At 50.8% G+C, this 12,751-nt stretch overlaps 1 protein-coding gene across 1 annotated transcript in view; it reads left to right on the top strand.

Moving 5' to 3' along the window:
- rassf3 (Ras association domain family member 3) overlaps positions 1–12,751 on the top strand; it is a 36,602-nt gene that overhangs the window by 3,184 nt on the left and 20,667 nt on the right. Inside the window, exon 2 of the mRNA XM_084701045.1 lies at positions 4,645–4,778. Coding sequence (XP_084557171.1) covers positions 4,645–4,778 — 134 coding nt within the window. The remainder of the gene's footprint in view (positions 1–4,644; positions 4,779–12,751) is intronic.

The raw sequence follows: 12,751 nt of genomic DNA, 5'->3' as shown, positions 1-12,751 counted from the left end.
AAAGGCTTGGGGAGGACCATGAGGAGGCTAACCGGCTTCCTGTCCCGACTCCCCAAACTGGTGCGCCGCTCTGGGCGCCTCGAGCTCAGTCTGCTCTGGAACACCTCGGGTGAGTCTTTGTCTGGAGGTCTGTTACTCTGCTAGGAACTCTAGCCCCTGTGTGTATGTGTGTGTGTGTGTGTGTTCAGCATGTCCGCAGTTCAATCCGTGCTATCTAAAGGGGACATTCCTGGCGGGCCGTACTCTTCGGACGTCCCTCGTAGAGCACACAGCTCGGGACTGGAACCGACGACCTCCCTCCCTCTTTGACACGGCGGCGGTCTGTAGCCTGTAAACTCACCGGTGTGCTCGGACTCCAGCCCTCTTGGACATGTCTCGGCCAAGGGAACGGTGTTTCATCTCCCTGGGGACGCTGTGCGTACTGGAGGTTCGATGGAATCGAAGCATCGGAGCGCGTCTGCGAGGGAGGGACGGATGGGCGGGCGGAGTGGCGAAAGAGGGCAGACGCGTGCCGGTGGAGAGACGCGGCGTGAGAGACGGAGGGACGGATGGAGTGAGAGGAAGGGAGCCACAGGTCCAATGGGCTGGGAGAGACGCGGGGGGGGGGGAAGGGAAGAGGAGAGATACGGGTGCTTTGAATAATTGAATGTCAGCAGGCTTAGAATTCCTAGAGACGGCTCGAACACACGACGACACCTACTAAGATGTGGACCGGACCTCGGCAACGGCGAGGGGTTGAGAGACAGTCTGTGAATGACTTTGCGATTCAGAAGTGTGTGTGTTGGTACTGGGCACTGTGCCAAAGTGTGCGGACTAATTTAGGCTGGAGCCGGATGTGAGGGGAGACTGGACAGAATGTGGCGTCCAGCTTTCAGAATGCCGGACTAAAGAATGTCCTGCTGAACGCTGCCCAGCTAGAGACTAGCTGCATGCTGTTGCGTCAACACACACTGGGGAGCCAAACACACACACACACACACCCCTCTGTCCTACAGACTGTTATGTAATATGACACTTTGGTATGTTTGGAGTGGAGCGTATCATTCGCACACTCTCCCCTGCAGAGACGTGGCTCTTTGTAGTAGTTCAGGGAAGTGATCAGTTTGGCCCATCGCTCACACCTGCTGAAAGGAGGGCTTCGCTCAGCTCTCATGACAGGAAAGGAACACACCCACGCACACGAGCATGCTCGCACACACGGCTACAGACCCACAACCACACACACACATCCTTCAAACTTGGAGCTACATTCTTAGTGTCAAAGCTAACTGTGGTAATGTGACGAAAGAACTTAGAACGGGATCATCATTCAGGTGGGAGGGAAACACTGTGGGGGGGGCAACAAAGAGACAACAGATTATCCCAGCCCACACCTGTTCTACACCCCCACCCCCACCCCCCCCACACGCACACCTGTCAGGGAGAAGTAGGACCCACCAGATGCACCCTGTACCCCTGTCCCCCTGTCCCTGAAAGCCCCCTGCCACCACCCACACACGCGCACACATACTCAGACACACACTGAACCTTCCGGATGCTTCCTACTGCAGTCCACAACAAGGCCGTCCGCTGCCCTCTTGACTGGTCTCACATCTCTGTGGAGAGAGTCAGCGGTCGGTTGAACAAGAATATTTTGACATGACAGTTTGAGGCTCCGTGTCCTTAAACAGTGATAGCTGTGTGTGTCTGGTTGAGCAAGAGAGATGTGTCAGCTGTTAGCTTTGAATGAGGCCAAATGCTGTTTGTTGGCCGGAGTGAGAGGCCTACAGCTGATGTGTTTGTGTGTGTGTATTTCCCTGCTTGTGTACCAGTAAATGTGTTAGTCTGTGGAAGGGGCATGAGTACATGTGTGTGTGATGTGCCATGTGGATATCTGTGTGTGTGCGTGTGTGTGCTTGCCAGCCAGGAGCTACGTTTGGGCTCTCAGCACATCAGTGTTGAAGCAGATGAAGGGTGACGCCCCCCCCCCTCCCAGTCCGCTCCCAGAGGCATCATTAGTCAGACGACTCCAAATTCCACACACTGCTGAAAATGACTGAGCTAGGGGCCAAGGGGGACACGGTGTGTGTGTTTTCTGTTTTGGTTCAGGTTGATGCTTGCATTGTGGTGTGTGTGTGTGTGTGTGTGTTGGTGTACGTTTAGTCTATCTCCCTGCCCCTCATCCCGACAAATCGATTACATCCGTCTGGAGACGTTCCTACGATTCAGACAGCGTGATCAATGTCCTCCCAAATTCTATCTCTGGGGCCATTCTAATACGTTTAACCTACCCTTAAAGAAACAGAACCAACATTCATCGCTTGTGCATACAATAGCTAATGAGGACTACAGTTGTGTCATTTTAGGAATCTGTGTCGATGTGGATGAGTGGAGTGTGGGTTTCCTCGGCGTAGCTGCACCAGGGACCAGCCTGCACAATGGGCCCGCCCTGGCTCTTTGTACCCAGGGATGAAGAGGGTTAGAGGGGGTTAGAGCAGGAAGCCAGGCAGCCATGAACCGGATCGTTTAAACCCCCTGTTGTGGGGCTGGAGGATTTATGGAGTATGGAGGAGGTAACGTGGTACATGGTTGTACACACCCACACACGCCCAGGGGAGGGCATGCACTCACCCGCTTGAAAGCACAGAACGGGGGTGACCCGAACAAAAGTGCACAGACGTGCAAGCCATCGTTTCTTTCCCTCTCTCTTTCTCTTTTTCTCTGTCTCTCGCTCGCTAACACACGCTCAAACACAGAGCAAAGGTGACCTGAGTCAGCAGCCCCATGATGCACCTCTCTCTGCCTCCACTCCCGTCTGTGTGTCCATCACACTGGCCTCCATTTGACAGGCAAATCACCCACTCAGCACTCCACACACAACAGAGAGAGAGACAGAGAGAGAAAGACAGAGAGGGGGAGAGAGAGAGAGAGAGAGAGAGAGAGAGAGAGAGAGAGAGACAGAAGCAATGGTAATCTGTAAATGGCGAGTTCGAGGGAGGGAGATGAGAGAAAGAAAGAGAGAGTTGGGGCAGCAGAGGGAGAGGTCCAAATGGAGAGAGAGAGACAGAGAGAGAGAGAGCGGCGGTTAGGCAAATGACTGGTCAGGGAGAGTGAGAGAGAGAGGAGATGGGACTTTTGTTCCTAGTATGCTGTCTCATATCTCAGTTTCCTCCTTACTGAGAACAAGCTCTGGGGATGGGATTGATAGTGTGCGGGGTATATGAATGAATGTGTGTGTGTGTGTGTGTGTGTGTGAGGGAGCTGGGAAGAGGCTCAAGGATGGGAGATGGGATCAGCCATCTGTAAACTGTCGGTGAAACTCGGCCATCAAGTGCAAAGGAGGTCTTCAGGTAAGGGAGGACACACTCACACACACACACACACCTACAGTGACAGGCTCATGGTGGGCATACTGTATCTCTGTGTGTGTAAGAGGCTCGGACTGAAGCTATGGATAGCGTGTGTGTGGGTGATGTGTGTGTAGCCTCTCTCTGCCTCTCTCTCTCTCTGCCTCTCTCTGCCTCTCTCTCTCTCTGCCTCTCTCTCTCTCTCTCTCTCTCTCTCTCTGCCTCTCTGCCTCTCTCTCTCTATCTCTCTGCCTCTCTCTCTCTCTATCCAAATGAATTCTAAGTAGCCTGCTGGATGTCAGCCAGAATATTAAAAGTGTGTGAGAGAGGAAAGAGAGACAGAGAGCATTTCAGAGAAGTATCCCATCCTGGTTTCTTCCACTCATCTTTGTTTATGATGCGTGAGTGCCGGATTCTCTGGAAGAGCTTTTCCTCTGAGGTCCGACTGACCGAGCGCAAGCAGGGCAACGCACTGCCTCTGTGCCGGATCCCTGTCTAGTGACTTTGCATACGGTTGAATCTCATTTGCAAATGAAGTTCCCCGGCCGGTTCTCGGCGTGAGTGCTTGACGTGGTTCTTCTTGGCGCCTGATCGGTTCCAGGGATCATTTGCGTTTGAGGAAGTGTGAGAGGAGTAGAGAGACTCAGCTTGGGGATGAAGCGCTCCTCTGATGCATGTCACTGACACACACACACACACGGCTGTAAACGTGGACTCAGAGTCGGAATCTGGCAGTTTTGTTATGTAGTGACGACAATATGAGTCTGAAATGAATTGTTGTTCCACTCTCCCATCTCCTCTCCCTTTCTTCCTCTTCTTTCGGTCTTCTTCGCTTCTCTCCCATTCTTCCCTCGCTTCTCCTCCTCTCCCTCTTCTCTTCCTCTCCTGTCCACACTTCTACATCTTCCTCTCCTCTTCCTCTCCTCTTCCTCTTCCTCTCCTCTTCCTCTCCTCTTCTTCTCCTCTCCTCTCCTCTCCTCTTCCTGTTCTCTTCCCTTCCTCTCCTCTCCTCTCCTCTTCCTCTCCTCTTCCTCTTCCTCTCCTCTTCCTCTTCCTCTTCCCTTTCCTTTCCTTTCCTTTCCTTTCCTTTCCTTTCCTTCCCTTCCCTTCCCTTCCCTTCCCTTCCCTTCCCTTCCCTTCCCTTCCCTTCCCTTCCCTTCCTCTCCCACTCCCACTCCCTCTCCCTCTCCTCTTCCTCTTCCTCTTCCTCTTCCTCTTCCTCTTCCTCTTCCTCTTCCTCTCCTATCCCTCTTCCTCTCCTCTTCTTCTCCTCTTCCTCTCCTCTCCTCTTCCTCTCCTCTTCTTGTCCTCACCGCAGGTTGTAAGTACACATGCCACCCTGCGTGTCGTGACCTTGTGACCTTGGACTGCCACCCCGGGGGTCCCTCAGCCGGCGACCCCCCCCACAGCCCCCTCAGCCAGGACCACCTCAACAACAACTCCCTCCTCGCCGTGAGTACCCCTGAGAAGGGGGATGTTCCTTATCCCTACAGCAGGCTGATGGAGGCGGGAAGTGAGAGATAGCGAGAAGGAGGGAGGAAGGAAGGAAGGAAGGAAGGAAGGAAGGAAGGAAGGAAGGAAGGAAGGAAGGAAGGAAGGAAGGAAGGAAGGAAGGAAGGAAGGAAGGAAGGAAGGAAAGAAAGGAGGGATGCAGGAGGGGACAGCATGGAGAGGGAGGCTCCTTCCAGGTTTTGGTTCTACATTTCAGTTCTAGATAGTTTCAAGCTACAGATGTGTTTTTTTTTTGTAGTTTTTTTTTTACACATTAAACGCATAAATTAGAACATCTCAAGGGCCTGCTTGATCTTTACGTGCATGTTTGGAATTTCATCTACCTCGTCTCCTGACACACCCACCTGCTAAGAGCAATACTCACTTAACTCACATCTACTGTATCATGCATAAGTTGCATGAAGGAGTGGGTGAGCCAATGTCTTACCACGGAGGGCTTTGCTATCTTAATCTCAGCTTGGACATCTCTTCAAGTGGAACACTAACTAACCACTTCCTATGGTGGGTGTAGTGACAAGCTGCTGGGATAAAATTGTATCTCAAATTGGCTTTCATTTGAAATATGATTGGTATATGTGAACTAGGAAGTGTAAACGTGGTTAGATTGCAGACTGGTGTTTTTCAGAGTTTATAATGAAAATCTGCAGTGACCATACTTGATCAGTAGAGGGCAGACATGCTCATGAACCGATATGGTGACTGTGTATTTAAATACAGTCAAATGAAGCCCTTGGGGGACTGTTGAGACAGGATCATGTACATTCGTTCTCATGTGCGAATGCTTCGTCAACACCTCTCAGGTCCTGTATCCTGGTCTGTCGTGTTCTCTTTAGTCAAACTCCACGAGAGCTTTTCAGGTCGTTTCCATCCATCCGCCAATAGGTGGTGCTTCACTAAACAGCTCTGAGAGAACATTCCAGACAGGAGGGTATTGGTAGAAGGAATGTTTCACACACATGTAACATGTGTCCCTGGAGAGCTTAGCTCATTAGCCTCTGTTGGTCAGCTTGTTGTGGTCGAGGGCAGGTCAAAGCGGTCACTGTTAGCGTGCTAAACAGGCTGGGGTCCTGAGGGGGTCCCCGGCGTGGGGTTTTTGCACACTTTCAGATGTGGGTTTCATATACGTGCTTTGGCTGAAGAAAGAATTTGTGTTAGTAGCATGCCACTAACTTCAGACAAGTTGTGTGTGTTCTCATGATTTAGTTGGGGGTGGTTAGGTGTGTGAAATAAAAGTTTTGGTTTGAACATAGGTGGGGACGGCTGGTTTCTCCACAGAGCACCACAGCCTGGTCTCCACGTGTCCGTGTGTGTGTGTGTGTCTCTCTGTGTGTGTGTGTCTATGTGTCTGTGTGTGTGTGTGTGTCTCTCTGTGTGTGTGTGTGTCTATGTGTCCGCTGATGTGACGTGTTAGTGGGTGTGTCCTAACATTCCATCAGAGGATGCCTCAGTATCTCCTAGAGGAACAGTAACACGATCAGTTATGGGAGGGCGGGCAGGCGGGCAGGGTGTGTGTTCAAGGGTGACAAGGGTGACAAGGGTGATTCACTACTGCATGGACCCTGTATGACCTGATGGGGGAGGAGGGTGTCTTGGGGGGTGGTGCGTGTGTGTAGGAAGGGGTGTGGGTGGTTCATGGTAGCGTCCCCGCCATTGGTCCAGGCTCCTTCCCCCTGCTTGGTAGCCTGCCAACCGACGTATTGGACATTTCGGCCGTGTTTTAAGGCAGGAAAGGGTTCATGTTGGGTTGTGGTTGGTTTCACATGAGGCCGGGAGAGGCGGGGGTGGGATGTTCTGCTCTGGATTAGTCGGCCTGGAAATGTGACTTCAGCACAGCACTCTGAGACAGCTGGGCTCCGCCCATACTCACAACCTGCACTCTGCTTTGCCTGATGGGGGAGGTACTGTGGATGTTTGTGTGTGTGTGTGTGTGTGTGTCTGTGTGTGTGTGTGTGTGTGTGTTTGTGTGTGTGTGTGTGAAAGAGAGAGTGTGAGTGTGTGTGTGTGTGTGTGTGTGTATGTGTGTGTGTGTGTGTGTGTGTGTGTGTGTGTGAAAGAGAGAGTGTGAGTGTGTGTGTGTGTGTGTGTGTGTGTGTGTGTGTGTGTGTGTGTGTGTGTGTGTGTGTGTGTGTGAAAGAGAGAGTGTGTGTTTGTGTGTGTGATGTTTCTTTATCGTGCCACACATCCTGTTTCCTGTACAGGAACACTTTCCTCCATCTGCACATTGATTCCTCCAGAAATCCCAACTGTGTACACAAACACACACACATACACACATACATGCACTCTCTCACACAAACACAGCACATGTAGCCATCTTTGTCTGTTCAGCATGTGGCAGGAATATCTCCAAACAGAGATTGTTTTGGCCTCAGAGCAGTAGAACAGTTTTGTGGCGAAGTGTTGCACAAGAGGGTTGCATTCAGCAGCACCGCCAGCCCACTTCTGCTGACTCAGTAGAGCAAGACGCTGCACAACTGTCACTCTGGCTGTTATCCTACAGTCCAACGTATCTCTCTCAGCACGATTTAGGCCTGCTTGTTCTCGAGCTGAGGTTAGCATGGTGACGTGTGTGTGTGTGAGAGAGAGAGAGAGAGAGAGAGAGAGAGAGAGAGAGGGAGAGAGAGGTAGAACGTGTGTGTGTTTGTGTGTGTGTGTGGTTGCGTTTGCAGTGTGGGTACGTCGTGAGCTAGGCTCGCCAAGCCGTGGGAAGCCTCAGCGCAATCCCCTGTGTCTGCCCCCGGGAAACCCCGAAGCTCTCTTCAGCAGAGGCTTTTCTCATGGTCCTCGACCACCAGAGAGACGAGAGAGGAGACGTCTCCCCTGGCTAGCGGTGTCTCTCTCTCCCCACCACGCAGTCTGCGGTTCTCAGCCCCCAGCCCTAACCCCCCCCACCCCCCTCGCAAGACCTCTTTGGTGAACGGGCCGAACAACGGTTGTTATTGTGAAGATTGACGTCAGTTTAGTTTGTTCTTCTACCTGGGTGGCGTGGCGGCGGGGAGGGGGGGGGGGTGTTGGACGTTTTTACTTTAAACATTTGGGTGTTTAAGTAGACTGTGACTGACTTGATGTAAAGCGTGTGAGATGACGTTCCACCCACTCTGTTCAGAGAGAGGGGGAGAGAGAGAGAGAGAGAGAGAGAGAGAGAGAGAGAGAGAGAGAGAGAGAGAGAGAGAGAGAGAGAGAGAGAAAGAGAGAGAGAGAGAGTGTTTGGTGTGTGTGTGTGTGTGTGTGTACTATCTCGTGATTCAGTAATATGCTGCAGAGGGGAAGCAATTAGCTGATTGAGTTGACCTGTGATTGTGTTATCTTCTTGTCACATGGGTTCTGGCCTTTGTCACCGAACTGACAGAAGCTATATAGATCTGGGACCAACGTCAGTGACAAGCTCTGTGAGGATACGACTCAAATGGTGGCTGGACTAAGATGATAGTCCTCCAAATGTCCGTTTCCATCTCTCCCTGTCTCTCTCTCTCTCTCTCTCTCTCTCTCTCTCTCTCTCTCTCTCTCTCTCTCTCTCTTTCTCTCTCTCTCTCTCTCTCTCTCTCTCTCTCTCACACACACACACAATTCTCCCATAGATGTCACGGTGGAGCGTACACTCTCACACACTTCAGTTCGCTCCGAGACCACAGCTCTGCACTCGGCTAGCCAGGTCTGACAGGATCTCGTTGCCTCTCCCCTGAGTCTGGGCACGTTGCATGACCTACTGTACTTCCTCTCAGAGTGTTACCACTCACTCTGCCAACCAGCACCCCCACCCCCAACCTCCGCAAACCCCGTGAAAACTGGCATTTCTGTGTTAGACCCCCCCCACCCACCCCCACTTCACACTCACACACACACACACACACACACACATAGTTAAACCGTACAGCTGTGCAGATGAACACAGAAGCACTCGATTTTCGCATCTTTTTTTACTGTGTTTTTCGGTGTGTCGCAGTGTTTTTGCCCAACAGAGCCCTGTGCACACATCCACATGTGACACACGTCCCAGTGTCTACCCAGAATCCCACACCGAGGCCTGACCTCTCCAGTACGCTCCAGCCTGTTCATCTGTACAGTACCTCGTAGCCCAGAACGGATTTAATGACAAACCAAAGACTTTTCTCAGTAACTGACAGGTTGATGACCCCAGTATCTCTCCGTCTCCTGTCCGCTGCCCTGATTGGCCGACGGAGAAGGCAGAGGCGTGACAGTGGTGGCGGGTCTGCTCTCCGTGAGCTGGGAAAGGCAAACATGCAGGGGAGGAATGCTAACACGGCGTCTCTCCGGGTGTTCGTTGCTACTGATTAACTGTGGGACGTGAGGGAGGCGTCCCTCAGCCTCTGCCGGGTCCACTTCCTGTGGAGGGGTCCACTTCCTGTGGAGGTGTTGTTGTCAGGGAGTCGTCTCAGTCTGAAAAGGAATTTCAAGGTTGAACGTGACAGTCTCGTTGTGCGTGTTGAGGTGTGCGTGTGATGTACACGGTGTGTGTTTATGTGCATCCATGCACGCGTATGCATGCGTGTCTGTGTCACTGTGCACACGCATGTATGTGTGTACCTCTGTGTGTATACAGTACGTGTGTGCTGATAACACTGTACAATAAGAGATGGTCTCGTTGGCCTCATGCCATTGGACCCACCCGGGTCATTTACATGCAGAGGTTATTATATCGTGGGCAGGTTATCTCTCCGCTATCTAAGGTCTATGGTTATCTGTACTCCTCCTTGGAAAAACATCCAATTTGAACCAAACCCATGTGTTATGAGCCAATAATACTGTATCCACTCTTTGTCAGGTTATGTCATTTGTTTGTTTTTTAACTTTGTGGGCCAACTGTAGTGTATGAGCCAGTCTGAAACGCGTTTTAATGTGTTCTAAAGCTCCAAAGAAGGAAAGAAAACGATTAAAGATCAAAGTGGAGACCTTCGACGTCTCGCCAGACAAAGCTTCCTGGTTAAACAAAGCAGGATGAGAGAGACGAGCTGTTTCCATAGTAACTCAGCAGATTAAACAGATACGAAAATGCTCCTGTTCCTGGAAAAACATGGAAAGCGTATGCGCGTGCGCTGTCGAGAGCTTTTTTTCTGTAAAGTGACGGGAGGTTGTGGTGTGTGTACGAGTGTTTGTAACTGAGTAAAGTGTGCGTGTGTGTGCGCCAGCGTGTGTAACTGCATGTGCAATGCTCTTCAGTGCCACTCCGGAACATTCTCACATAGCTTTCATTAAGCTACATGCACCTCTGGCATCAGACCGCCGACATCCCAGCAAAGTATGTGATTCCCCAACCAACGACTCCAGACTCGAAATCATCCTGGCTACAAAACAATGCGCCATTTTTATGGCTTCAACACTTTAACTAAACTCGCCAAAAACGCTATTCAGGCATTCCTCAGCCAGGTTAGGGGTCGTGCTGGACAAGGAATCACTGTCTCTTACAGGACAGGGATAAAGTTCATATGAGCAAAGTCCATTTGACCGTCAGACCAGGAAGTCATCTTCAATAACATGTTTTTATGACAACAAATATTCCCTGGTTGCCTAAGCAGTGGTGCAATCTATGCGATAGGGAGGCATAAACGCATGCACCAATGAGATTGTCCTGTATGGCCGCTATGACATCAAATCAAAATGGATTTGTAGAGCCCATTTTACGAGCAATGCCAAAGAGGGCTTGAGCAGGGACATGACCAGTGATAGTAGGGAGGAGGAGATCACAGGGAGAGGGAAGGGGGGCTTGGTAAACTGACAGTATGCCCATTACCTCACACTTAACTACATCACAGTTCATAAGATCGTTCCTAGATGTGGTATTTGCTGTACACTGTGTCTTGTCCACAAATTGTTTCGTACGTAAACTAGAACTGTTTACTGTTAGAACTGTGCACGTTTAGTCCTTGATGCTTAATCTGCACTCTGTACTGTACAGTATAAACAACATTGTATCCGTATCCTCTATGACTTTACCAAGCTGAGGAACAGGACTAGAAGGCAAGCAAACATTATCTAAGGTTAAAAACAAGGAGAACACACTGTTGCTGTTCTTCTTAACTTCAATATTCATCCGCATGGGAAGCCGAAACATTTGACCGCATGGACAAAGAGGAGTTCCTCAAGGTTTGTGGGGTTATCTTTGTTCTCTAAACCACCTCTTCCACAGACCCACAGCAGAACAGGCAGGCTTTTATCACCCTATCACAAATTTGCGTCGTTGACTTCCTGTAAACAAAGACATACTGTGGCATCGCTTTCCTACTCTTTCTTTCTGTTTATCAGACGTCTTCCGTCTTCGGCTCTCCCCTTTCTCTAATCAGTGACTCATTGTGTCTTGACCGGGTAAACACAAGGTAGTGTCCCACTTTGAACAGATCTTTACATAGGTAAGGGTTTAGCAGTATTCTTATCTGATGTAAATAGGGATATGGAAGTAAACAGCAGATTCTATGGTAGGCGTTGTGTGTGTGTGTGTGTGTCTCAAGTGCGCCCGCTAGCGCGTTCACGTGTTTGTCCACACACAAGCGCGCGTATGCACCAGCATTTCTGTGCGCACCATGCGTGCACCTGCAGAGGCCTCATGGATGCAGCTGCTAAACCTGTCTACTCACCTGCCTACATATCACTACTCCACCCTGCACAAAGAAAGAGAGAGAGAACGTGGGAGGTGGGGAGTCTTCCGCCCTCTCAGTAGGGGCCCAGGACAGTCATCCTCAGAGAAGGTCTTCAAAGTCTGGAACAGAGCTAGGTCCTTGTTCCACCTCAGCCAGCAGGCAGGCACGCCCTGACCTGCCCCTGCCCCCCCCCCCCCCCCCCCCTGTAGGGAGGATCCTGGGGGAAGGGCCCGCTGGGGACCTCTGTTCTGTGTCAGCCAGTGTGGGAAAACTGATCTGAAGTCAGCTGTTGTTGCTTTAGGGGCAGGCACAGGGTTACGGCTGAACCAGAAGGCTTGATCTGGGATCAGTATATAAGGGTGCAACTTTATGTAAGAGTGTGGTGATTATAGGGGAGTGGTGGTGGCGTGGGGAAAGGCAATCTGTATCGGTTAGGGGTGCAGGAGTGTGTGTGTGTGTGTGTACGTTTGTATGCTTATGAGACCTTGAACTCCGCACATACAGTATCAACCCCAACCATCTCGCCTTTAGATAAGCCTCTGTTGAGATAAGTGCCACTGTAAATGGCCCACATTCATCTTTCATAGAACATTCAGGAAAGAGAAAAAAGCCTTTGGAAAAACAGACGTAATCCCGTCTGAATGAATAGACGTTGACAGAGCCCAGACCGGAGCTAGAGCGAGCCTTGGAAACGAAGCGTTTTCAAATTTTGAACCCTTGCTGAGCAAACAAGCGATATCGAACGGCAACTCGTCCGCCGAACAAGGGTTTATTGTTACTCCATCCCATAGTCCCTGTGATCACTCTCGTAAGTCTTCAAATTCTTCAACGTTTGCGAAAATTGCGCTTCGAATTGTTCAAACATTGCTCAGGTGTGCCTATCTCTGGTTGAGGTCCAGAACACTTTGGTTTGTGGGATATGTTACAGTGGCACTGCAATCCTGTCAACATTCCCGGCTCCTTAGATCATGACCAAAAAGTGTCCCAGCTGTCAGAGTGACTTACTGTGTCTCATAGGGGTTCAGGGAATTGACACACACACACACACACGCACACGTACAAACATGTCCATACAGAACACGCATCACACATCACAGACCTGCTGAACGTTCGACTCGACGCCCCCAGGGAAGGTGAGCGAGCTAACACAGCGCTGGGAACGGTGTTACTTTCTCAGCACTGGCTAGCTCATCTTTCAGAGGTAGAGCAACAAGTATCTTAAACCATTGTGTGTGTGTGTGTTGTTCTGGGTGTAAGTGTGAAGAGAATCGTTCAGGGCCAGGGAGTGTGTGTGTGTTACCCCCCTCCCCTCCCCCCCTC

Source organism: Hypomesus nipponensis, chromosome 7 (genome assembly GCF_054491055.1).
Source record: "Hypomesus nipponensis isolate SF chromosome 7, ASM5449105v1, whole genome shotgun sequence".
In the NCBI taxonomy this organism is placed as follows: Eukaryota; Metazoa; Chordata; class Actinopteri; order Osmeriformes; family Osmeridae; genus Hypomesus; species Hypomesus nipponensis.
The sequence above is the reverse complement of the archived record's forward strand: the minus strand, read 5'-3'. Positions and strand labels throughout refer to the sequence as shown.